This window comes from Heteronotia binoei, chromosome 5, assembly GCF_032191835.1.
Source record: "Heteronotia binoei isolate CCM8104 ecotype False Entrance Well chromosome 5, APGP_CSIRO_Hbin_v1, whole genome shotgun sequence".
Classification (NCBI taxonomy): domain Eukaryota; kingdom Metazoa; phylum Chordata; class Lepidosauria; order Squamata; family Gekkonidae; genus Heteronotia; species Heteronotia binoei.
Genome location: NC_083227.1, coordinates 32,408,078 through 32,434,616, shown reverse-complemented (window position 1 = coordinate 32,434,616; position 26,539 = coordinate 32,408,078). Strand labels below are relative to the sequence as shown.

The 26,539-nt window shown below is 46.5% G+C and overlaps 1 protein-coding gene across 1 annotated transcript in view; it reads left to right on the top strand.

The window, feature by feature from the left end:
* LOC132572237 (von Willebrand factor A domain-containing protein 7-like) overlaps positions 1-20,408 on the top strand; it is a 39,387-nt gene extending 18,979 nt beyond the window's left edge. The window contains exons 10-18 of the mRNA XM_060239095.1: positions 1,896-2,183; positions 2,519-2,737; positions 3,458-3,630; positions 8,131-8,245; positions 9,505-9,709; positions 10,458-10,539; positions 14,539-14,762; positions 19,187-19,291; positions 20,206-20,408. Of these exons, the coding sequence (XP_060095078.1) occupies positions 1,896-2,183; positions 2,519-2,737; positions 3,458-3,630; positions 8,131-8,245; positions 9,505-9,709; positions 10,458-10,539; positions 14,539-14,762; positions 19,187-19,291; positions 20,206-20,209 (1,415 nt within the window). The 3' untranslated portion in view covers positions 20,210-20,408. The remainder of the gene's footprint in view (positions 1-1,895; positions 2,184-2,518; positions 2,738-3,457; positions 3,631-8,130; positions 8,246-9,504; positions 9,710-10,457; positions 10,540-14,538; positions 14,763-19,186; positions 19,292-20,205) is intronic.
* The last annotated feature ends 6,131 nt before the right edge of the window (positions 20,409-26,539 follow it).

The following is a 26,539-nucleotide window of genomic DNA, read 5'->3' as shown; positions in this document are numbered from 1 at the left end:
CTGGATTTGTCCCATTACTGGAGGGCAACAGGTGCTCCTACCAGTTCTATCACAGGGGTGGAATTCTAGCAGGAACTGCTTTGCATATTAGGCCACACACCCCTGATGTAGCCAATCCTCCAAGAGCTTACAAAAAAAAGCCTTGTAAGCTCTTGGAGAATTGGCTACACCACGGGCGTGTGGCCTAATATGCAAAGGAGCTCCTACTAGAATTCCACCCCTGGTTCTCTGTGATTAGAGTTGTCAGGTGCCTTCCTCCTGCCAGTAGGAGGATTTGGGGACCATTCCGGGGGCTGGCAGGGATGTCAGCAACATGGTGACGTTGTCACTTCCAGTCCAGAAGTGACATGATCGTGTCAGCAACATCAGGGTGACACTCGCATTGGTGATACAAATGGTCTCACATTGTTCCCCAACAAACACAAAGACCTTGTAACATGTAGATGGAGCCTCAGGGCCTCAATAGTAAACAATGCAGAATTGCACTGAACATAAATTCTAAAACAGGCTTTCATGCATTACTTTTGTAGCCATAATATAGTGTGTGGAATAGGTCCAAAAGGCCAGTTTAAACGTGATGCTAATTATGTGGAACTTCACACAGGTAGGTTGTGGGGTGTTTTTCCACACACAGTTCATTTCATGTTTAAACCATGCTCTAGAATCCTTCACTAGTTCACAATACTGCACTAACTTCCCATAGACTCTAGAGCACCCTCCTGCCAATTCCTTCTAAAGAAGAGACACTGGATTAGAGCAGTCCATGGATAAGAAACATTTCTTAAATATGAGATGGTTTGGGAGCACAATAGTTTTGTACCCAAGACTATTGGCAATTAACACGGCAGTGGTGCACAACCTGATTAAAGAGTAGATAAAGGTTTATTTAGGAATTAACATACTTTATTGGAAAGAGGAGAGACAGAGGTGTGTTCCTAACTACATCTCTACATGGAAAGGAAAGGAAGGAAGGATCCCCTGTGCAAGCACCAGTCGTTTCCGACTCTGGGGTGACGTTGCTTTCATGGCAGACTTTTTACGGGGTGGTTTGCTATTGCCTTCCCCAGGCTTTTACACTTTCCCCCCAGCAAACTGGGTACTCATTTTACCGACCTCGGAAGGATGGAAGGCTGAGTCAACCTTGGGTCAGCTACCTGGGATAGAACTCAGGTCGTGAGCAGAGTTCAGATCACAGTACTGCAGTACTGCTGCTTTACCACTCTGCGCCACGGGGCATGAGAGAGAGGGTAAGACTGAGTGTGGCACTTCTGAGAAGAAGGGGGGAATTGCCCTAAGAGTAGCAATCTGGAGACAGACAAGGAATGACACTTAACAGGAAAAAGGGTGGTGACCTCATCAGTTCCTCTAAACTGAGTTAGTGTGAGCTGGTTCACAGTTTTTTAGCCTCTAGCCCCAGAGCAAACTAATTTATGCAGCTGTCAAATGGCTTGCTCTCAATGTTAAAGTCAGTAGCTCATAAAGTAGAATTTTTGCTCACAAGACTCCACAGCTTAGAGGGAGCACTGGACATCATTATCCTATCTAGTTTTCTTACTGCCCTCTATAGAGTCTTCTTCTCTTTTTCTTTGTACACCACACATTGCATTTTCAACGATGATGCAGAGCCTTCCTTCTTTAACAAAAAAAAAAAGGAGCATAACAACATCAGAAAACCCTGCTTATTAAATCCATGGTCAATCAAGTCCAGCATCCTGTTTCCCACAATGGCCACCTAAAAGCTTCTGGGAAGCTCACAAGAAAGGTGTAGAAACCAAATGTCCTCCCCCAGTTCACTTCACTATCATTCCTGCTGAAATATCTTAGTTCCTTTGGGGATTATGAGAACACAAATACAGAGGTGGGATGGTTTCACCGGATACATTTAATCACCACAGGTATTGACAAAGAGAATTCCGAGGCCTCTCAACGAAGGTACAGTAACCTCTATGAAGAGCTTGCTGCTTATTCTGGTGGTTATTATACAATGACCACAAAGAGCGAGCTTAACAAGGTTCTGGGGATCATGGAGCTCTCCTTGAATGCTGCCCCTGTGAAGGTGACTCGTGCTCGCCTGCATGGGACTTTGTTCTCCTTCCCCGTGGATGAGACCCTCACAGAAATAACGGTGTCCATCAAGAGCACAAGTTCCTCTGGATTCAGCATGAGTGTGCTGCAGCCTTCAGGTAAGGGGGACACTGTGATACATCAGACAAATCAAGGAGGTTTACTACAATGATAATAGGGGAGATAATTTGTAGCAAAAGAGGGAATGAGGCATGGTATATCCCGTTCTTCTTAGATCTTGGAACCTAAGCAGGGTCATTACTTGGATGGGAGACCACGAATGAGGACTCTGCAGAGGAAGACAGTGGCCAACCACCTCTGCTTCCCACTTGCCTTGAGAGCCAGTTGCAGGGGCCACCATAAGTCAGTTGTGACTTAATGGCACATATGTACATACTTTAGATCATCTTGGGATTCTGCAGCTCGGTCTACTTTTGTGTCTCCCCCATGGCAGGTGCCCAGGTAGCGTCAACTGAAACGGTGATCAGCACAGGAAGCCATAAGGTTGTGAAGGTGTCTCGTATTGACCAGCGAGGCACGTGGACTGTGACCATGTCTCCCAGTGGCTCCTACGAGGTCGAAATTGGGGGCAAGAGCTTGTTCGACTTTTCCTACCAGATCATGCAGCAGTGGAAAGACTATGTGCTTCCCATACAGGGGCGGCCAGTCAAAGGTAAGTGCTCTGGGATGTGAAGCCACACACTTAAAGACTGGTGCTCAGGTGCCATTTCTCAAGGCCAGTGTGAATAGGGTTGCCAGGTCTGTGTTGGAAAATACCTGGAGACTTTGGGGGTGGTTCCAGGAGAGGGTGGGGTTTGGGGAGGGGAGGTGCCTACTGACAAGTTTGTACTACCAGAAAAGAGCAACAGTTCAGTAGCAGCTTAAAGACTAACATTTGTGGCAGGGTAGGAGCGTTTGTGAATCATTGGCTCGCTTCACTTCAGTGAGCAGTGACTCACGAAAGTGCATTCCCTGTCACATATTGTGTTAGTCTTTAAGGTGCTACTGGACTCCTGTTCTTTTCTACTGCTACAAACATGGCTACCCATGTTAAGCTTGTGCTAAGGCAGGCGTGGAACTCCATCTAAGTACACATTTGACTATATGTTGTATCCAGGGCTCTTTTTTTTTGTAGCAGGAACTCCTTTGCATATTTTAGGCCACACACCCTGATGTAGCCAATCCTCCTGGAGCTTACAGGAGGCCCTGTACTAAGTAAGCTCTTGGAGGATTGGCTACAGCAGGGGGTATGGCCTAATATGCAAATGTGTTCCTGCTATTAAAAAAGCCCTAGTTGTATCCAGAGAAATATAGTTTTTCTTAGAGGGGTATCTTGTCAGAAAGGGAAGAAAGGCGAGGGGATTCATAAGGGGCTGCTCTGCATCTTTTCTAGGATTCAACTACACAGTCTCTTTGAAGATGACAGGAGAATCAGAAGGTGCTCGGGTCCAACGCCTGGTCTCTGTTTCCGAACAGGGGGACTCCATGGGCTCCATCACCCTGAACCAAACTTCTGATGCCACGGGCAGCGTCTTGGCCATTGCTCCCCTTTCCTTTCACACAGCGGTGTGTATTGTCTTTTACTGGCTCCTTGATAAAACGCTGTGCCATGTAGAGCTTGCCAGTGCTGTGTGTGCCCCATGCCATCAAGTCGCTTCAACTTATGGTGACTCTATGAATTCATGTCCTCCAAAACATGCTGTCCTTAACATCCTTGCTCAGGTGTTGCAAACTGAGGGCTGTGGTGGCTTCCTTAGTGGAGTCAGTCGGTCTCATGTTGGGTCTTCCTTTTTTCTGCTGCCTTCAACGTTTCTTAGTATTATTGTCTTTTCCAGTGACTTTTGTCTTCTCATAATTTGACCAAAGTACACAAGCCTCAGTTTAGTCATTTGAACTCCTAGAAAAAGTTCAGGCTTGATTCGATCTAGAACCCACTTATTTGTCTTTTTGGTGGTCCATGGTATCCATAAAACTCTCCCTCCAACACCATGTTTCAAATGAATCAACTTTCTTCCTTTCAGTTTTCATCACTGTCCAACGTTCACACCCATACATAGTAATGGGGAATGCTATGGCACAAATTAACTAGATCTTAGCACAAATGATGCATCCTTACATATGCCACTGCTAGGGATATACAGTTGTTCCTGTATTCCTGTGGAGATTTGCTTTTTCCTGGAAGATGGGCACCTCTCTCTCTCTCTCTCTCTCTCTCTCTCTCTCTCTCTCTCTCTCTCTCTCTCTCTCTGTGAGATTCAAAACATTGTTCCTTCCTGATTAAAGTGAGTTAATAATAATATTTAAATGCTGTCAAGTTGCATCCAACTCATGACAATCCCTCAAGGGGTTTTCAAGGCTAGAGATGAGCAGAGGTGGTTTGCCACTGCCTTCTGGAAAGTCTTATGGAAAGTACCTTATTCCAAGTCAGCCTATTGGTTTGTTTAGGTGAGGCTTCTGAAAGGCAGCAGCTCTCTAAGGCTCTACATCAGGGGTGGGGAACCTCCACTTGGTGTGGCCCTTGGGGATTGCTGGCATGTGGCAGCCTCTCTAGGGCCTGACTGACCAGCGAGGATCGTGGGGCCCAACCGCACTGTGCAGCAGCCTCCCCAGGGCCAGGCAGGGATGGTGGCTCAGTGCTAGAGCATCTGCTTGGTAAGCAGGTCCCAGGTTCAATCCCTGGCATCTCCAACTAAAAAGGGTCCAAGCAAGTAGGCATGAAAAACCTCAGCTTGAGACCCTGGAGAGCCGCTGCCAGTCTGAGTAGACAATACTGACTTTGAGGGACCGAGGGTCTGATTCAGTATAAGGCAGCTTCATATGTATGTTCATACAGGGCCCAGATATACTGTGCAGCATCCTCCCTGGGGCCTGGCTGGCCGGCCAGAATTGCTGTAGGCCTGGAAAAGTTACTGTCACAGTTCAGTTTGCACTTGATTATCCCAGATGGCGTGGCCTAATATGCTAATGTGTGACCTAATATGCTAATACTAGATGATGTGGACTTAATATGCTACTGAGTTCCTGCTGGGCTTTTTCTACAAAAAAGCCCTGGACCTATGCATTTGCCTAGGGAGGCAGACCGGGTGTGTTTGTGTGTGTGTGCCAGGTTAGGCTCTCCCCACATGACTTCAAATAGAAAAACAATTATTTGCATTAATTCTGCTGGCCTGAATCATTCTCCCTTGGCGGAGCACTGTTTTTTAAGTTGATGATTTTTTATGGCCTGTGAATGATGTTATGAATATCCATATGGCCCTTGGCAGAAAAAGGTTCCCCACCTAGGGTTGCCAATCCCCAGGTGGGGCCAGGGGATCCCCCGGTATGGAGGCCCTCCCTCCTGCTTCAGGGTCATCAGAAAGCGGGGGGAGGAGAGGGAAATGTCTGCTGGGAACTCTATTATTCCCTATGGAGATTTATTCCCGTAGAAAATCATGGAGAATTGATCTGAGGGTATCTGGGGCTCTGGGGGGGCTGTTTTTTGGGGTAGAGGCACCAAATTTTCAGTATAGCATCTAGTGCCTCTCCCCAAAATACCCCCCAAGTTTCAAAAAGATTGGACCAGGGGGTCTAATTCTATGAGCCCTAAAAGAAGGTGCCCCTATCCTTCATTATTTCCTATGGAAGGAAGGAATTGAAAAGGTGTGCCATCCCTTTAAATGTGATGGCCAGAACTCCCTTTGGAGTTCAATTATGCTTGTCACAGCCTTGATCTTGGCTCCACCCTAATGTCTCCTGGCTCCACCCCCAAAGTCCCCAGATATTTCTTGAATTGGATTTGGCAACCCTATCCCCAGCCCTGTTCTACATAGTGATCTTTCACATCACCTACTATCTTCAAACTAATGTTTTAGTTCTTTAGACTGGTGCTTTAGCTGTTTGGATTGTTTTTTTCCAGCTGAGTAACCATTATTTTCAGCCAGATAACTTCCTCTTCCTGACCATCAGTACCAAAAGTTTGGCAGCTGTCCTTGTTTCTTTTCCTGGTTTTGCAAATATAAACTCACTTAACAGAAGAAATAACAACAAACAAAGGTAAAACACTAAAGTGAGAGTGTCATAATCCTAGGCCTAGAGGCCTACAGTTTTTAGAGGGAAAACTAGCCCAGAGGATGGTGGGACCTGGAAAGCATTAAAAGGCCCATTGAGAAAGGAAGGTTGTTCTCTTCAAAGGGCTGCAGTCCGGAGAGAAGGTTGTAGCTGGAGGAAGAGATCCCTCACCCAATGGGAGTGGTGAGTTAGGGAATATCTAGTTAGATGCATTAGGGCTGTTTATTTATTTGCTCCAACTTTTACTGTTTCTTTATTCACTGTTGGACTAAAAGTCTTTTATTACCCATAAGAACATAAGAGAAGCCATGTTGGATCAGGCCAATGGCCCATCCAGTCCAACACTCTGTGTCACACAGTGGCCAAAAATTTTATTTATATATATATATATATATATATATATATATATATATATATATATATATATATATATATACACACACACACACACACACATATATATATATACACATATACACACACACTGTGGCTAATAGTCACTGATGAACCTCTGCTCCATATTTTTATCTAACCCCCTCTTGAAGCTGGCTATGTTTGTAGCTGCCACCACCTTCTGTGGCAGTGAATTCCACACATTAATCACCCTTTGGGTGAAGAAGTACTTCCTTTTATCCGTTTTAACCCAACTGCTCAGCAATTTCATCGAATGCCCACGAGTTCTTGTATTGTGAGAAAGGGAGAAAAGTACTTCTTTCTCTACTTTCTTTTTTAATCTTGTAAACCTCTATCATGTCACCACACAGTCAACGTTTCTCCAAGCTAAAGAGCCCCAAGTGTTTTAACCTTTATTCATAGGGAAAGTGTTCCAACCCTTTAATCATTCTAGTTGCCCTTTTCTGGACTTTTTCCAATGCTATAATATCCTTTTTGAGGTCCGGTGACCAGAATTGTACACAGTATTCCAAATGAGACCGCACCATCGATTTATACAGGGGCATTATGATACCGGCTGATTTGTTTTCAATCCCCTTCCTAATAATTCCCAGCATGGCATTGGTCTTTTTTATTGCAATCGCTCACTGTTTTGACATTTTCAGTGAGTTATCTACCACGACCCCAAGATCTCTCTCTTGGTCAATCTCTGCCAGCTATTGTTTGAGCACTATAAATAAACTGTTCTTGTTAAACTGCCTGGGTTCTCACATCTTCTTGGTCACGGTTTAAAGGTACCCATTAATAAGGAAGACCGCCGCCCCCCACCCAGGCAGACCCTTACCAGAGTGGTGGCAGCCAGTAGAAGGCCCTTTCTGGTCCCCTGCTGTGTGACAGAGAGGTAATAGCCTCAAAATCAAACAAAGCATATCCAAATCAAAGCACAGTATGAAAAATAGACAGGCACAGAGTTACTTCTGATTACTCCACCATCTTTTTTTTTCTTTTATGATTATTCCACCATCTTAACCAGAAGTCCTTTGAAATGGAGAGGCAGGGGATTGAACCTGGGACCCTCTGCATGTCAAGCAGTTGTTCTGCCACTGAGTCATGGGCTTTCTCCGAGGGGAATTAAGCCATGTTAAAAAATCAAATTATTTGGATGGGAAAAGAAAAATTATTTGAAGCTGCTACTTATCTGGAATAGGCTACCACTGAAATTATTCCTGATAATGTTAAATAGCAAATAGGGTTGCCAGGTCTGTGTTGAAAAATACCTGGAGACTTTGGGGGTAGATCCATGAGAGGGCAGGGTTTGGGGAGGGGAGAGACTTCAACATGCTACGATGCCATAGAGTCCACCCTTCAAAGCATCCATTTTCTCCAGGAGAGCTGATCTCTGTCAGCTGGAGATCAATTGTAAAAGCGGGAGATCTCCAGGTACCACCTGGAGGTTGGCAGCCCTAACAGCAAACATAGTTATAGGTACAATTTCTTAGACATTTAAGGTTCACAGAACAATGCTATTTTTTAAAAAAAAGTTTCAGACAGCTGGGGATAAGTCCAATAAGACTCATATCACAGAGAGAGTAAAAGATCTTCAGTAATTACTTCTTTCTGTTGTAGACTACCCTGCTGTGCGTGGAAGGCCTATCGCCAGGAGGTCTCTCTTTTTCTCGAGTGAGTCCAGATCCTGTCAGCACAGAATCTGTAAAGATTGTGCCTATACCAGGCCAAAATGGTAAGCTCCAACTGAGATGGAATATACCAATAATAACTTTCCTTTCAGTCCAGGTTGCCAAGTCCCCGGTAGGCCTTTTCCATTGTTGCATAGCTCTGGCACAGAACCATATATAAAAGATGATTGCACTATCCCAATGTGTGCAATTGCAGCTGTGTTTGTCTAAGGCAACATGTCTTTCCTGCTTTGGTACACAGAATATGCATATTGGAAAGACTGGGTTTAGGCTTCCCAATCCCCAGGTCCCAGAGGGGGATCCCCCGGTTTTACAGGCTTCCCCCTTCCCCCAGCCAGCTGGCCAGCGGGGGAAGCCCCACCCCCACAGCCATCATGCACCTCCATGAACGATTCCCATAGGGAATGATAGGAAATTGATCTGCGGGTATCGGGGGCTCTGGGGGGGCTGTTTTTTGAGATAGAGGCACCAAATTTTCAGTATAGCATCTAGTGCCTCTCCCCAAAATACCCCCCAAGTTTCAAAAAGATTGGACCAGGGGGTCCAATTCTATGAGCCCCAAAAGAAGGTGCCCCATCCTTCATTATTTCCTATGGAAGGAAGGCATTTAAAAAGATATGCAGTCCCTTTAAATGTGATGGCCAGAACTCCCTTTGGAGTTCAATTATGCTTGTCACACCCTTGCTCTTGGCTCCGCCCCAATGTCTCCTGGCTCCATCCCCAATGTCTCCTGGCTCCACCCCCAAAGTCCCCAGGTATTTCTTGAATTGGACTTGGCAACCCTAACTGGGTTGCAGTGGTGGGCAATGACAAATCCACCTCTGCTTCTCCCTTGCCTTGAAAGCCCCTTGCTGGGGTCACTATAAGACAGCTGTGACTTGACAGCACTTCAAACATACATGTATTTACCTTTGGTGAATAGTTGCTTTGTTTTTTTTTTTACTGGTCTGACCAATATTTTAACACACGCTAGGCTGTAAGGAGAGACATTGTCTTCAACATTCATCTTCACCACAGGGAATAGGACAAGACCAGACCATGATAAGAAGGGAGGAGTGGCTACTATGGGATGGATATGAACAAATGTAGAGCCAGGAGCTCAGGCTTCCTCTCAGGTGAGGAAGAAGACTCTGGGGATGAGCTGAAAAGCTTCTTGGGAAAAGGAGGAGAGGTGATGCCACCAATGAAGGCAAAGGGCCATGGCCAGTACTTATACTCCACCCCAAACCCATATCCAGCCACTTTCTGTCCCAGATATGCCAATCACTGTCCCCAGCATGAGGATTTTGTCATATTTTCCCAGGCACAATGCCACCTGGTGGACTTCTGGAAGTCTCTGTCCTCGTGGTGAACGATGGGTCAGCAGCATCGTTTTCTTTCAATGTCTGGGACGACCTGGGTTTCCTGCAGAGCTTCAGGCCAAGTGGAAGTGTGTTAAATCCAGGGGGAACTCTCACCCTCACCGCAACATTCAGGGCAGCTGGAGAGAATAGCAGCTTTGCCTCCAGGTAGGTTTTCTGGAATGGTGGAGTAGGGTGGGCTTCAGGGATGGTACTTTGAAGAGGCATTTATTACCAGGATTTGAAGTTGCATTGCGCAGCTCCCCATACCCAATCACGGCAGTCAAGTTTCGCGCCAAGACTGCTCATTGGCTCCTGTTTGGTGTACAGCTCTATAGATGTATCAAAGAGTCTCTAGTATTCCCGCTGCTGCCTGGGCGTGCACGAAAGCTTCCCATCAAACATAAAGTCCAGTACATAACAGTATCTATGTTACTTTTGAGTAAAGACCCCAAACTGACATCATCGCACTAACCTGAATGTTTTCCCAATCTCTGTGGTAAAGTTCCTAGAGTCTTCTCTAGGAACTGCCAGAAACTCTAGAAAGAGCTGATCTTACAGATAGCAACCTCCCATGTTCGTGCACCCTCCAATTTCCTGCTGGTTGCCAAGCCATAACTCAATATTTTGAGTTGGGTTTTTTTTTTTTTTTAAAAAGGTTGCACATTTTTCTGTAAGCCTGGGGTTTTTCTCCAGTTGGTAGAAAGATCTGCCTTGTCTGTCCATGGCTCTAGTCTCCAGATTTAGGTATCCATGATGGGGCCATGTTGAGAATTAGATATATTGATATCAATGATGGGAGAACTAACATTTGGAATAGCTATCTTAATGGGAATAGGTGTGCTGGGTTGTCCTGTGATTACCCCCTCTCTTGCAAATATTCCTCACTTCATAACAACTGGATTTTTTTTTTCAGCACTGCAACATTCACAGCTAGAAGTTCCTCAGCTCAGAACTACCTGAAACTCCCCATTACAGTGATCCCTGAAACTGCCCTGGTGAGTGCAGACTCCATATTGATATCCAATAGTTGCTTTTAATTCCTGGCCTACAGTTAAATATTCTTTTTCCTAGTTTGAAAAATGCTTACATAAATAGGAATTGGAATTTCTTCCCCCCACCCCCCTTTAAATAAACTTTTTTCCCCCCAGTTCATTTTCGGGCCCTATTCAAGTTATTGTTTGTGACTGTTTGTGTCTTATATGTAGTGCTCTAACCTGGATGGCCAGGTTGGGTTGCCAGACCTCTGCTAGGGGTGGGTGATGCTCCACTCCAGGGGCCTCTTCTGGCAGCAATCAACTGGCCAGCAGGGGACTTACAGGCAGCAAAAGGAGCCCTAGCCTAGGATTGCTGGCAATGTGCCAATGTCACTTCCAGCACACACCAGAAGTGATGTCATCACATCCCCATATCCTTGGTGGTGTGATGACATCACTTCAGGATGCGCCAGAAGCGACATTGCCACATCAGCAGCGATTCCGGCCTAGGCCTCACTTTGCTGTTAGTAAGTCCCCACCACCACCTGCCGGTTGCCAGGCAACCCTAGGCCCAGGCTAGCCTGATCCTGTCAGATCTCAGAATCTAAGCTAGGGCTTTAGTTAATATTTGGATGGGAGTCTACCAGGAAGTCCAGGGTCACTACACAAAGGATACAATAGCAAAACCACCTCTGAACTTTGCTTGCCTTGAAACCTCTTTGTGGTCACTATAAATGGGCTGCGATGGCACTGTTCAGCACCAGGCCATATATGCTCCAGATCAAGTAATCCCACAAAACTATTTGAGAGAAAAATTCTCCCTGTAGGAGTCATCTTGAGATGTTCAGAAGAAGCTTTGCTCCACATCTCACATTGTGAAAAAATGTTTCTTGCTGGGGATCAAAATAAGGCCCTTCGTGCTGAATTTTAAAAATAGGATTACCAGGTCTGATTCAATAAATATCTGGGGATCTGGGGGTGGATCCAGAAGAAAGGGAGTTCTGGCAATCACAAGGGTTTGGGATCTTTCTTTCAAAAACCTTTCCTCTATTGGAAATAATGAAGGATGGAGCATCTTCTTTTGGAGCTCATAGAATTGGACCCCCGGACCAATCTTTTTGAAACTTGGTGGGTGTTTGGAGGAGAGGCACAAGATGCTATGCTGAAAATTTGGTGCCTCTACCTCAAAAAACAGCCCCAGATACCCATGGATCAATTCTCCATTATACCCTCTGGGAATCAGTCTCCATGGGGAATAACGGAGTGCCCAGCAGACATTCCCCCCCCCCCGCACACACGCTTCCTGATAACCCTGAAGTGGAGGGAGGGCCTCCAAACTGGGGGATCCTCTACCCCCACCTGGGGATTTAGCAACACAACAGAGAAACGTGGATATGTGGAGCAGGGTAAAGGTACAAAAACCTCCGCGAAAATCAGCTTCAACAGTAAAGAAATTTAAGTGTAATTTACAAAATACTTATAACACAACTAAACATATCAAAAGTGAAGAAAATCACAATTTAAAGTGACAGAACACTGACCACACCCGTAGCCATAGTACTTAAGTCTTTAAGCATGAATTTCTGTTGAAGCTGGTTTTCACAGAGGTTTTTGTACCTTTACCCTGCCCCACCTGGGGATTGGCAACCCTATTTAGAAAGCAGGTAAAATCTTCCACTTTAAAGAAAAAGCATTTTTTTAAAAAGTCTTCCGGCCGTAATGGTTATCTGAGTGGTTACAGCTGTAATTTATATAGCTTGCTTTTGAAAATGTTTATTTGGCTGGTTTATCCTTGCATGCACCAATGTCTCTAAGGGCTTTCTTCCAGCTAAGCAAGAATATACCTTTTGAAATAATTGTGAAAAATGTCTTGCGCTTGATGGGAATTGCTGATTTATGGGCAACTGTCATTGTTGTGAGGTGCTTTTCTACCAGCTAGAAACCAGAAATGAAGATAAAAGGTGACCATTGAGTTAACAGATTAATCTGAAAAACAGGACCTGTGTATGTTGCTTGTTTGTGGAGTGCCCTTGAAAACAGTGAAGATATTTTCCCACTAGCTACACAGTTAAAATGTTGAATGTTGCTGGTACTAATAGCCTAATGCACCAAATGCTCGGTACTGACTGAATGACTCAAGCTGCCTGAGATGAGGAAGGCAGATTCACAGTGGCTGTCAAGGAAGATCACAGTGATGGTCAACATCCTTTTAGGGGAGTGACAGAGATACATGATTATCTTAGAGTTAGGGTTGCCAGTTCCTATCTGGCAACTGGCGAGGGGATCATTGGTCCTGTCTGGGAACTTCTCCCATGCAGCTCAATGACATCACCTGGATTTTACCATAGAGTTTTGCCAAAAAAATCCTAGAGCATCACCACACAATGTCAGCAATGTGACGACAACACTTCTGGGTGACGTCATCATGCCACCTTTCGGGCCAGTTGGGGATGGGATTTCACCCAGCATGTCAGCTGCAAGGAGGTGCCCCCCAAAAGCGGGGATTCCCCCAGCCCCGATGGTGGTTTGGCAACCATACTTAAAGTCAATGTAGTGCGGTTGCTAGAATGTCAACTAGTATCGGGAGTCAACTAGTATTGGGAGACCTAAGCTCAGATTCCCACACTGCCATGAAATCTTGTTGGGTGTCCTTGGGCCAGTGACTCTGACTTGGCCTAACCTACCTTAACATTGTGGGGATCAAATGGAAGAGGGGGGTGGTGAATGATCCTGTGAGCTGCTCTGGGTTCTATTGAGGAGGAAAGATCTAAGGAAATCTTGAGGCCAGTTCCAGCACAGAGTAAAAGCAAAGCTACTCATGAGACAGAAAGTTGGGCTGTGGGAGTTTCAACACCTTTCAAATACCTAAGAGCCAGACTAGATGTGAGGCAACCCTGAGTTTGCCACACCGATGCATCTGCCATTTTAGAGACAAAGTTCCCTCTGTTTACAAAAACCACGAGGGCCCAATCTTTATCAAGACTGCGGCACAGGGAGAGGAGGGGAACCTGTTGCGCCTGACCGTGTGCCATTTTCAAGAGCCAAAACACAAAGGGTTTGGGATCTTGAAAATGGGGAGGGCAGGAGCCCCTTTCTCCACACCACAGTCCCAGTCAGAATTGGGGCCCTGCAGCTTTTGTAAACAGAGGAAAATTCATTGCTAAAATGACGGTGATATCCTTGAGGCAGAGTTGAGGATGCTGTCAAGTCTAGTTTCAGTTGGGTAGCCATGCTGATCTGCAGTAGAAGAGCAAGATTCAAGTCCAGTAACACCTTACAGCCCATCAAGATATCCAGGGTATGTGCTTTCAAGAGTCAGATAGTTTGGCTAATTTGGCTCTAAATTAAGGTTGCCAAGTCCAACTCAAGAAATGTCTGGGGACTTTGGCGGTGGAGCCAGGAGGAAGGGTGTGACAAGCACAATTGAACTCTGAAGGGAGTTCTGGCCATCAAATTTAAAGGGACCATGCCTCTTTTAAATGCCTTCCCTCTATTTGGAATAATGAAGGATAGGGGCATCTTCTTTTGGGGCTCATAATATTGGACCCCCAGTCCAATCTTTTTGAAACTTTGTGGGGGGAGTTTGAGGAGAGGCACCATACGTTATGCTGAAAATTTGGTGGCTCTATCTCAAAAAGCAGCCCCCCTGAGCCCCAGATACTCACGGATCAATTTTCCATTATGCTCTATGGGAATCAGTCTCCATAGGGAATAATGGAATGCCCAGCAGACATTTCCCTCCCTGCCTGCCGCTTTCTGATGACCCTGAAGGGGGGGAGGGCCTCCAAACTGGGGGATCCCCTGCCCCCACCTGGGGATTGACAGTCCTACTCTAAATCAGCCTTGAGGGCATTTCCAGTAGCAACCAGGAAGGCGTGCCTATTGCTTGCAGAACACAAGCACAACTTCTTAATACATAAAAAACTGTGTGTTCCCTTTTGCATGACTTTTATACGCATGCACAGATGGAAGCTTTTATGGATTGTCACTCATTGGTGGCATTAACTGCTCTTGCTCCAGGAGATGGACGACACCCTGCCAGTCCACAGGCTTCTCGACTTTTACATGCCTTGCGTAGGCCAAATCCAGCACCAAGCAGACTGCTCTCGGCACATCTGGCACATGAGGTTTTCTGCCAAAGATGCTCATAGTGCTGTCACTGTCCGGATCAATACAAATCCCTCTCATCTGTCTTGCCGGCCAAGGAGCACAAATGACAGCAGGGATGTCATCTGTCAATACAAGTACGTATCTACATGGCTGGCATCCTGGAAGTGTAGTAAATAATCTCTGACAAGGAATCGGACAGTTGGGAAAGGATCCTATTTGTCATCAATTTTGTTCTTTTAAAAGATGGAAGGTTACTAGTCTTCCTGAGAGCCGGATACAAAAGCCTTGGAAATATATTTGGAATATCTGCCAGAGGTTTATGAGCCAAGTTGCATTTGTTAAAGAACGGATAGGACTCTCTCAGCAAAAACTGCCAGCCATTCCTTTCCACTCATCTTCCTTTGTGATATTTCCATTACATTTATTTGTTTGTTTCATTAGGTTTTAGACCGCTCTCTCCCTGCCAGAGCAAGGTTGAGGATGGTGTACAACATAGTAAATTCATAACACATATAATTAAAAACAGTTAAAAACAATAAAAACGCATGAATTAACTTAAAATATTGCAATAGAGAATTCCAGTAGCTGCACAGGGAGGGCAGGGGATGGGAGTGCCAGAAGGATGAGACCGAAGGATGTCTTCAGCCAAATGCCTGGTGGAACATCTCTGCCTTACAATCTTTGAGGAACTCCATCAAGTCCCGCAGGGCACAGATGTTATTTGGCAGACAGTTCCACTATATTGATCCAATGTATCTTAGGGCATAACCGCACAATTTGCCTGACATGTGCCAGATAACGAGTGTGCAATTGGACCCACAGATATACTTTGGGGGAACTCACCTGAAAAAGTGTGCGTTCATATGACACTATGAGGGAGCACGACGAAGGGTTTCTGGTTTCCTGAAAGCTCCTTGTCTCTCCCAACAGTGTTCTCTAACAGCCCCAGCAACCAAGCGCTTTTTAAGGTGAGTTCCCCCAATGTATATCTGAATGAGAGTCCAGTCACACACCTATGTGTAGTTGTGCCCTCCGAAACAAATCCCTTCATGACCTCTGAGAACAGTTTTTGATATGATCAACATTGCTGAGAGAACTACCTGCTTCAGCTGTTTACTAGTTCTTGGGCCTGAGTGCCCAACCCAAGCCTTTACTATGTTAATGTAACAAAATCTGTGTGTACAATTATCCCATTTGACAGTCTATACACATTATGTGCTTTTTCCTGATAAGGAAGTGTTAGCTGTGTGGCCAACAGGCTTGAAGCAATCTTAAACCAACAGCACCCTCTTGAGTTTCTCCATCAGTTCAGCAAAACTCAGTGGAAAAGGTGTGTGCAGAATTCTCCTTAGTAGAATTTCCTTAGTAGCTCTACTCACATTTTGTATCCCTTGAGATTCATCAAAGACAAAAGCCAGCACCTTTCCAAAGACTGTAAAACATTTTTTTTAACTTGGCCTTTATGACCAGTGCTAATCCACACTAGGTTGAAAACTTGGATTCATTAGTTTTCTCCCAGTGCTAGACTGCCTCATACATGGAATTCTAAATCTGTGTTCATTGGTTCTTGTCAAGTTAGTATGTTGCAGATTTGGTTATAAAAAATTAAGTTACTTTCCAGCTCTAAAAGTGTCTGGGAACTAAGACCTGCCAAATACTCAAGAGTATAAAATGTTATCATTCTGCTAGGGTTGCCAACCTCCACTTAAGGCCTAGAGACAGAATCATAGAATTGGAAGGGACCTCCAGGGTCATCTAATCCAACCCCCTGCATAATGCAGGGACTTCGCAAATACCTCTTCCCCCCGCCCCCCCCACACACACACAATTGACTCCTGCTACAATTGATTCCCAGGTGACATAAATCAAGCTGCTTTGGAGAGTGGGCTGTATGGCACTTCCCCTGCTGAGATCACTCCTCAAACACCCCCCTCCCCAGGCTCCACCCCCAAAATCTACAGGTATGTCCTTACCCAGAGCTGGCAACCCTGGTATTCATCCCTGTATTTACCCTAGTATTCTACAGCAAACTTGATTGTACCTCCTTCCTTGAAGGTTTTTAAACAGAGGCTAGATGGCCATCTGACAGCAATGAAGATCCTGTGAGTTTAGGGGGAGGTATTTGTGAGTTTCCTGCATTGTGCAGGGGGTTGGACTAGATGACCCTGGAGGTCCCTTCCAACTCTTTGATTCTATGCCTACTACCTCTATTGAAAGTGTATGTCTAAATGGTGTAGCCTAATTGCCCAGTGACTGAACTATGACTCAGAAGGGCCATGATTTTAATCTCACATCAGCTATGCACTCACTGGGTAACCTTATGAAAGCCACAAACTCTTGGAGCCAATTCACACATAAGAATGCCATTGGACTGCCTGATGCATTTCTATCCAATGTTTTAGGTAGCAGAGATATAAACTTTATAAAGGACACAGACAAACACAATTAAATGTTTTTTAGAAAAAAAACATGCTTAAAATGTTAGGACTTGTTGGTCTTAAAGGTGCTTTCTTTGTATTTCTCTCATGGGATCCAGGGAACTGGGGCAAAGGAAGCTTTCCCCAGGGGATGGGAGAGAAGGAACCTCAGCCTATAGAAGGGGGAGAGGCTTGGCTCAGTAGCTCTGCTGCGCGATTGAGAGAGCCTGGAAAAACAAGCTCTGCCTTCCCCTCTTCCTCCCCAAGGGAGGAGTCTCAGCCAATGGAGAAAATAGAGGTTTTGCTCTGTAGCTCCTGTGAGATTGAGCAAGCTTTGCAAAGCAAGCTATTATGCAGAAGGAAGCAATATATAGGGACAAGGAAGCAGATGACAGCCAGTTGCTCAAGGGCCTAATAGGACCCCTCTGGGGGCCTGATTTGACCCTTAGGCCGCATGTTTGACACCCCTGTTCTAGAAGTTCTCTGCTGGGCACAGTTCCCACCTGCACAGCACACAGGTCTGGTTCGGATTGGTAACATGACACACAGGGAGAAAGGGGTTGAAGCCTTTCCTTTCTGCGCTGCTTATCAAAGCTGAAATGGCCTCAGGGACCCATTACCACCCCCCAAATGGGCATAAGATTACACATTACAGGGTTGCTAGAAGGATTACAAAATAATAATTGAAACACTTTGAACACTTAAAAATGCTATAGAAACGTTAAGCAGTTATTATTTCTGTCTTTCCCACTGCTCTAGTGCCTATTACAAATTTATAGCCACTGGGCTTTTTAACAGTTGCAACCAAAATTAAACACAAGTATGTACTCTGACTAGTTTTCATTTCATTTCCCTATGTGCAGTAGTTGCAGCTCCAATATATATATGATTCAACCTGTGAAACCTGCCTCAGGCCTCCTGAAAATTCCTACATGCCTGCCCCAGTTCCTCTGTCTGAAGCTCTCCAATTTCTGCTGGTGCCTAAGGCCTAATAAGCCTTTCCCTCCAGTGTGGCGTAGATGTTAAGAGCAGAGGACTCTAACCTGGAGAACCGGGTTTGAATCCCCACTCCTCCTCCTCAAGAAGCCTGCAGGGTGACCTTGACTCAGTCACAGTTTCTCTCACAACTTTCTCAGCCCCACCTACCTCACAGGGTGTTGTCTGTTGTGGGGAGAGGAAGGGAAGGAGATCATAAGCTGCTCTGTGACTCTGAGAAGGTAATAATAATAATAATAAATTTATTCTTATATCCCACCCTCCCCCGCCGAGGCGGGCTCAGGGCGGCTCACATGACATGGTTTACACCATGATTACAATAAAATACAATCATTACAATAAAAGACAATTAAAATAGTTAAATACATTCAAATTAAGTTAAATAAACAGTTAAAATATTATCAGCTACAGATTAAAGTGCTACAGTTCAATATATGTGTAGGGTGGCTAGGTGTCATTACCCGGGTTCCATCTTAAACACAAGTTGACAGAGGGTGGTTTTGCAAACCCTGCAAAACTGATTTAGGTCTCGCAGGGCTCGCACCTCCTCTGGTAGCTGATTCCACCATTGGAGAGCCATTGGAGAGAAGGCCTGCTCCCTCGTTGTTTTCAGTCTGGCCTCCCTTGGTCCAGGGATTTGTAGTAGATTTTGGGAACTGGATCTCAGTGCTCTCTGGGGAACATATGGAGAGAGGCGGTCCCTAAGGTAGGCAGGTCCTCGGCCATATAGGGCTTTAAAGGTAATAACCAGCACCTTGTAACGAACTCGGTACACAATTGACAGCCAGTGCAGCTCCCGCAGCCTAGGCTGTACGTGTTCCCACCATGGTAGTCCCACTAACAGCCTAGCTGCCGCATTCGGTACAAGGGCAGCCCCATGTAGAGGGCATTACAGTAGTCCAGCCTCTAGGTGACCGTTGCATGGATCACAGCTGCCAGGTCGCCACGTTCCAGGAAGAGGGGCAACTGCCTCGCCCTCCTAAGGTGGAAGAAGGCGGATTTGGCAGTGACAGCTATCTGAGCCTCCATTGTCAAGGAAGGCTCCAGTAGCACTCCCAAGCTCTCAAGGTAGTGAAAAACCAGGTTATAAAAACTACTTCTTCAATCTCCCAGGTCATATGTCATTCTTTTGCCTCCTTTCATAGAGCAAACTGCTGTTCCCCCTATGCAGAAGTCCTGATCAGTGATGAGAATGGGAACACAGACAGTTTCACTGTGGACTACAGACAGCTCCGTTCCACCGTGGCCTAGTAAGTTACACCCTTTATACTGGCAACTAAGAACTGGGGCACATAGATGCTGTGGTAGGGTTGTCAGTCACCAGCAGGGGATGGGGGCATAAGGTTGCAAGATCCAGGCTGGGAAGCTCCTGAGATTTGGGGATGGAGCTTGGGGAGGACAAGGACCTCAGTGGGGTACAATGCCTTCAGAGCATCCATTTTCTCCAGCGGACCGGATCTCTGTAGTCTGGAGGTGAGCTGTGCTTTCAGGAGATCCCCAGATCCCACCTGGAGGCTGACATCTCTATAAGGCAAGGGGAATTTGGGCTGAACTGGATAGACAAAGGAACCCAGATGCTGGGGGCCTCTAGAAAGGAGCATAACTGAGTGACAATGGGGAACTGAACATAAGAACATAAGAGAAGCCATGTTGGATCAGGCCAACGGCCCATCCAGTCCAACACTCTGTGTCACACAGTGGCAAAAAATTTTATATATACACACACACTGTGGCTAATAGCCACTGATGGACCTGTGCTCCATATTTTTATCTAAACCCCTCTTGAAGGTGGCTGGGAGTCAGATGAGGGGCTGCCGTTTTTCTTGACATCTAAACTTCTACCTGAAATGGCAATTAGCAAGAGATGGGAGGAGTTGGGACATAGTGGGGTGATGGTCATTGATGTCGGAAGTGATGTCACACTTCCCTAGAGATGTGTGACAGCACGTTTGATTTCTGCATGGAAGTGATGTCACACCACTGGTCCAATAGCCTGGGGACTGGCAAGCCTTATGCAGGATGCAATGGGAAATGTGGTGATCCTCAATTCAGGGATCCAGTATACTCTGAAAGGCAATAGCCTACTGCATTAAAACAGAGAGCTGAGGAAATAAAATTGCTTGTGCTTTGCACACAGACCCCCTCTCTCTTTCTCTCCTGACAGCTGATCGACTTCCTTCCAGGCAACAGAACGTGCGAAGTCACATTTCTTGGAACCAAGAGGCTATGTCTGCTCATGTCTCTTCTGTCTTCCTGCCATATGTTCCAAGAAGGAGATGCCATATAGAGCTTATAATGACAAGTGGTAACCTAGCCATCTCTGCAGTATCCACTGCACACGGAACCAAATAAATAAATTTCAGAAAGCAATTGTGTCTGTTGATTGTTATGATGTATGCGCGAACAAAATATCTGTTGGGCTCACCAGCCATAGAGTCTCTTAACCAATGCAGAGCCACATTCTGTATCAAAGATGCTGAACTAGGGATGGGCATGAACCAGGAAATGCTGGTTCGTTTGGCAGCCTGAACCGGTGGTTCATATTGGTTGGTGGTTCATTTGATTTCCTGAACCAGTTTATGGTTCATTTGGGTTTGGGATGTGGTAGAACAGCCCCCTCACAAGTTAGAGATGCCAAACTCACAAAAGGTCTTCAGCAGGCTCCCTTTGACCTGCCCTCCAAGTTTGGTGAAGATTGGATTTGGAATGTCCGAGTTATAGCCCCCGAAAGCAGGTGTCCCCCTAGGAAAACTCAGCTCTAGTTTCAGGTTCAGACCCTGAAACCGCAGCAAGGAATACCTTCCCAGCTGGGAGATGGGTTCAATAAATTGTCCCACGTGCTGGAAGAACTGTGGCTTAGTGGCACTTACTTGCACTGTTGGGAGTGCCCTGTTCTACAACACTTGGCAAGACGTCATGATCCTGAGCCTAGTGAGGCCTGCAGGCCCCAGGGAAGCTTGCTTAGGAGTTACTGGGAAGAGCTTACATTTCCCAGGCTCCCTCCTGTCTCTCTGATTGGGTGGCCAGGTTTTGGAGGGAAACTGGCCTAGAGAGGGGTGGGGCCTGGGAGGAGAAGATAAAAGGACCAAGCCCAGGAAGGAGGTGTTCTTTTCCTAGGAGGCGGAGCTGAGGAGGAGCTGTTACCAGGAAGAGACCCTTGCCCTTAGAGGAAGGGTGAGTAGGCTAGGTCTGATCGAGAGAGTAGGGACAGTAAGTTCAGACGCGTTAGGGCATTTGTTTATTTTTTCCTTCACCCCTTTTACTGTTTTATTTACCTTGTTTGTTATATTGCACTGACCTTTTAAATCTTTCTTTTCCCCTGTTGTTAACTCTGCCTGGTCCTCACACCCATTTTTTGGCCTAAGCTAAGGGAGGCCTGAAGGGCTTGGGAGGGTACTCTTGGCCTTCTCAAGGGAGACCCTTAACCCAGAGTGGTAAGACCCCCCCCCCCCCCCGAGTCGTGACAACGTCATACAGCAGATCTCTCATTACTTCACAACTAATCCCAGCAAATCCCAAACTTTTACTCCAAATCTCTGGGAGAAGACAGCTCACAACAGGACTTAATTTCCATCCTTTTGGCTAAGGCATGCCTTACCATTGCATCTGCATGGAAATCTCCTACTCGGCAGGCACGGTATGATAAAATATGGGATCAAGATTTCAACCGTTGTTGATCATACACACACTGGCTCTGAAAGACTATACAACAAATTTGTTTCCACATGGGCCCCTGTATTGAAAGCATATGTCAGAACATGATCTTCCATCTAACCGGACCTACCACTCCTGGCTGCACTTCTGAAGGCTTTGATGTCTCATCTTCTTTCTTGATCTCCTCTAGCTCATAACTCCCACTTCTGAGTGTTTAACTGTTGTAGTTTCTTCAGTTGATCATGTTGCTACATTTACCTTAGTTGTTTATTGCCTTCATTAGTTTCTCATTTATTGCAGTTACTTCCACCCCCTAAGTTCCTTCTTTGATATTATCCTTGATGTCATGTTGTTTAAGGTATTGAACTCATAATTTCACGATTCAATACCATTTGGTTTTGAATGGTTAGAGGTTTGAACTGTTATTATTATTTACAGCTCTGATATCGTATCTTATTTCAAATATTGCGCACTCGATTGTATCTGGTATTAAGCTGTAAGAAATGTTTTGTTTTTTAAAAAATTGTCCCACTGTGCGTAGGGGGAGAGAAGTCTCTCAAAACCTCTCCTAAATCAGCCATGCAGCAAACAACAACCGAACTGACTCTTCTGTCTTCATGCTGCAAAGTGAAAGCAGATGTAGTATTATACTGGGATATAATCTGCTCCCATAGAGCTGCCTATCAAACTGCTTTGGGGTGTTTCTAGGGCTCTCCGGAAGTCCATCCCCAACGTCACCTAGAACTGATTGAATTTGGCGCCAGGGTGTCTGGAGAACAAACTGCGAAAATGAACCACCATGGAAAAAATGTTCATTTTTTGGTTCGGGAATGACATGACCAAACAAACCCGTTTGAAACAAACCATGAACTGGCAGCGTTCATGCTTGAACTGCTGTTCATCCCAACCCTATGTTGGACTGCACCAGTAAGAGAAGACACTGTTCTTCCTCCTACACAGATTTGTATATCCCTGTGCATCCTTTTGGAAGGGCACTGGGGGCAAAGGGAGATCAGCCCCTCTGCGGAAATTAGGCATCCCAACCATTTGATACTATTAGGTGCCATTTCAAGTTTTAGGCAAGTTTTAGGTGCCATTTCAGGGTGTTAATTAGGGAAACTAGTTCTCCCTGTCTGGAAAAGTTTTTTTTAATGGTGCAGCACCAACGGCACAATCTCATTTGGGGCAAATACCCAGAAATGAGATCATGTTGCCAGAATGCCATCAATGCAAAGCTCTAGGATTTGGGTGAAAGTCTGTGGTAAAATGTCTCCCTCTGGCAACCCTAGTGGCGTTCTATAATTGTTTTTAACCACAAGAAGGTAAAAACAGTTGAGTGTAGGCTTGCCAGCCCAGCCTGGGTTCCCTCTTTTGGAGACTTTATTAGTGATGTGTGAAATCCCTGATGTGATTACATCACTTCTGGGTGATGTCATCACACCAGGGATGTCCCATGGCAGTGCTTTTTTTTTCAGGAAAACTATTGTTTTGAAGGCAAAAAGCCCATAGAAGTTTGCCCAAAAATCAGAGGGTCACCTCTGATGTTGCTGATGTGATGCCGTCACTTCTGGGTGATATCATCACATTAGGAACATAGTCCACAATGTCTCACTAACCTCCAGAATGCCTCCACCCAAATTCCCCCAACACGACTAAGAAGTGACCTGGCAACCCTAGCTGAGGTAAAAGGGCTCGAAGACAAACCAGCCTATACAACCCTCTGAGAGCTTAGAGTAAGCTGGAAAATATGCTGGGCCTAGCAGCAGCACAGCCTGGGAGCCATAGCAGGGCCAGTGAGAAAATGGAGGGAAGGGAATCCCGCCCGCCGGTGAGTCTGGCAGGCCCACACTTGTCATCCATATACTATTACCCACCTGTGGCCCTGATCTAAAAAGGTAAAGGTGTGCAGGCACCAGTCGTTTCCGACTCTGGGGTAACGTCACATCATGACGTTTTCACGGCAAACTTTTTTACGGGGTGGTTTGCCATTGCCTTCCCCAGTCATCTACACTTTACTCCCAGCAAGCTGGGTACTCATTTTACTGACCTAGGAAGGATGGAAGGCTGAGTCAACCTTGAGCTGGCTACCTGAACCCAGCTTCTGCCAGGATCAGACTCAGGTTGTGAGCAGAGGGCTCGGACTGCAGTACTGCAGCTTACCACTCTGCACCACAGGGCTCCCCTGATCTGCAGATAGCTAAATCCACAGATTGGAGCCATACAGAGGCTAAACAAATTTTTCAGCAAATTTGGAGCACTCCCCAGGTTTGCAGAAAAATCTAAAATGTTTTTTAAAAATACACCAGGGAGGGATTAAATCCCCTCAAAATAAAAGCATTCTCTGTGTAAGTGCAGAGAGCACACTTACATCCAGTGGTCAGTGGCAGTGATGTTAAGGAGTAGCACTTGGGAGCCATGCTGGTTTCTGTGGTGGCTACATAGCCCACAGCTCCACACTAGGCCTGATGGCTAATGGGTAGGCTGGAAGCCATGCTGGACCTGGCAGCTGCACAACCCAAGGCTCTGGACTGGGCCCCAGAGGTGACTGTACAGCCTAGGGGTAGGATTGCCAGGTCTGAGTTGGAAAATACCTGGATCCTGGGGTGGACCCACATCGGGCACATGTTAGACCTGATCTTTGCGGCCGGGGTTGCAGTGAGCGATATAACCGCAGAGGCGGTGCCATGGTCGGATCACTTCGCCCTCAAGGCCCGTGTAGATATGCCTCCCCAAACCTGTTTAGGCGAGGAGCCTATTATGGCTCGCCCGCGGAGCCAAATGGACCCGGAACGGTTCCAGATGGCCCTGCGGGACCCCTGGCCCTCTGGCGACTCTCTCGATGGCCTGATTGAGACCTGGAATAGCCGGCTCTCTAGGGCCATCGAAGAGATCGCACCTCGGCGCCCTCTGCGACCTCGGACTAGGCTGGCTCCGTGGTATACCCCGGAATTACGCCAGCTGAAACAAGGTCTTAGACAGCTAGAGAGGCAATGGCAGCGTACCCATGACGAAGCGACTAGAGCATCTTATAGGAAGTTTATGAAGTCCTATGAGATGGCAATCAAGACCGCAAAGAAAATATACTTTGTGGCTAAGATTGCATCTGCAAATTCGCGCCCGGCCCAATTATTTAGAATAATTCAGAATCTTACCACATTGCCACAGGGCAATTCAAAGGCTAAGGAATTGGAGATTGGCTGTGAGGCTTTTGCGAAATTTTTTGCTGATAAGGTCCAATTGCTCCGCCACAACTGCCCTGCCAATTTAGATGCAGTAAGTGAACTCGAGACCCAATGCGTGTCTTCTGATTTAACCCTGGATTGCTTCGACCCGCTCAGCTTGGAGGAAGTCGACAGAATTCTTGGCACTGCACGATCCACAACTTGCGATCTGGACCCATGCCCCTCCTGGCTAATTAAGGCTTGCCAGGAGGAATTAAGATGTCCTATACGGGACATCATAAATCGATCCCTTTCAGAGGGTGCTTTTCCAACACCCCTGAAAGAGGCAGTGGTCCGCCCTCTCCTGAAAAAAGCTACATCAGACCCAGCCGAATTGGCACACTACCGACCGGTCTCAAATTTGCCCTTTTTGGGCAAAATTATTGAGAGGGCTGTGGCGTTGCAGTTACAGGATTTTTTGGAGGACGCTTCCACCCTAGACCCATGCTAGTCCGGCTTCCGCCCAGGCCATGGGACAGAAACAGTCTTGGTCGCCCTCATGGATGACCTCCGACGGCAACTGGACCGAGGCGGCTCGGCAGTATTGCTGCTGTTAGACCTATCGGCTGTGTTCAATATGGTCGATCATCGGCTGCTGACCCGCCGCCTCGCCGACGCAGGAATTCGGGGGCTAGCCTTACAGTGGCTCTCGTCCTTTCTTGAAGGTTGGGGACAAAGGGTGGCAATTGGGGGGGAGCTGTCTCAGAGGCACCCACTTCATTGTGGGGTGCCTCAGGGGGCAGTTCTTTCCCCGATGTTGTTTAAAATCTACATGCGCCCCCTTGCCCAGATTGCACGGAGGTACAAGGCTGGGTTGTCATCAGTATGCGGATGATACCCAGCTCTATCTACTGATGGACAGCCGGGCTGGCGATGTCCCTATAAATTTGGACCGGGCGTTACAAGCCGTGGCTGACTGGCTCAGGCTGAGCGGGCTGAAGTTGAATCCGGCGAAGACTGAGGTCCTTTGCGTGGGCCGCGGTGGACCGGGAGGGGAGATTACCCTACCGGCTTTTGACGGTGCGCCACTGATACCAGTGCGCAGGGTCAAGAGCCTGGGAGTGCTACTGGAATCCTCTTTATCAATGGAGGCCCAGATAGCTGCCACTGCTAGATCCGCCTTCTTTCACCTCAAGAGGGCGAGGCAGTTGGCTCCCTTCTTGGAACGCAGCGACTTAGCAACTGTGATCCACGCAACGGTCACCTCGAGACTAGACTACTGCAATGCCCTCTACATGGGGCTGCCCTTATGCCAAACACGGAAACTTCAGGTAGTGCAGAACACGGCGGCCAGGCCACTAATGGGACTACCTTGGTGGGAACACGTGCGGCCTGGGCTGCGGGATCTGCACTGGCTGCCGGTTGTGTACCGTGTTCGCTATAAGGTGCTGGTTATTACCTTTAAAGCCCTATATGGCCGAGGACCTGCCTACCTAAGGGACCGCCTCTCTCCATATGTTCCCCAGAGAGCACTGAGATCTAGCTCTCAAAATCTTTTAATAATCCCTGGGCCAAGAGAGGCTAGATTGAAGACAACCAGGGAGCAAGCCTTTTCAGCAATGGCCCCTCGATGGTGGAATCAACTTCCAGAGATGGTGCGAGCCCTGCGGGACCTGAACCAAT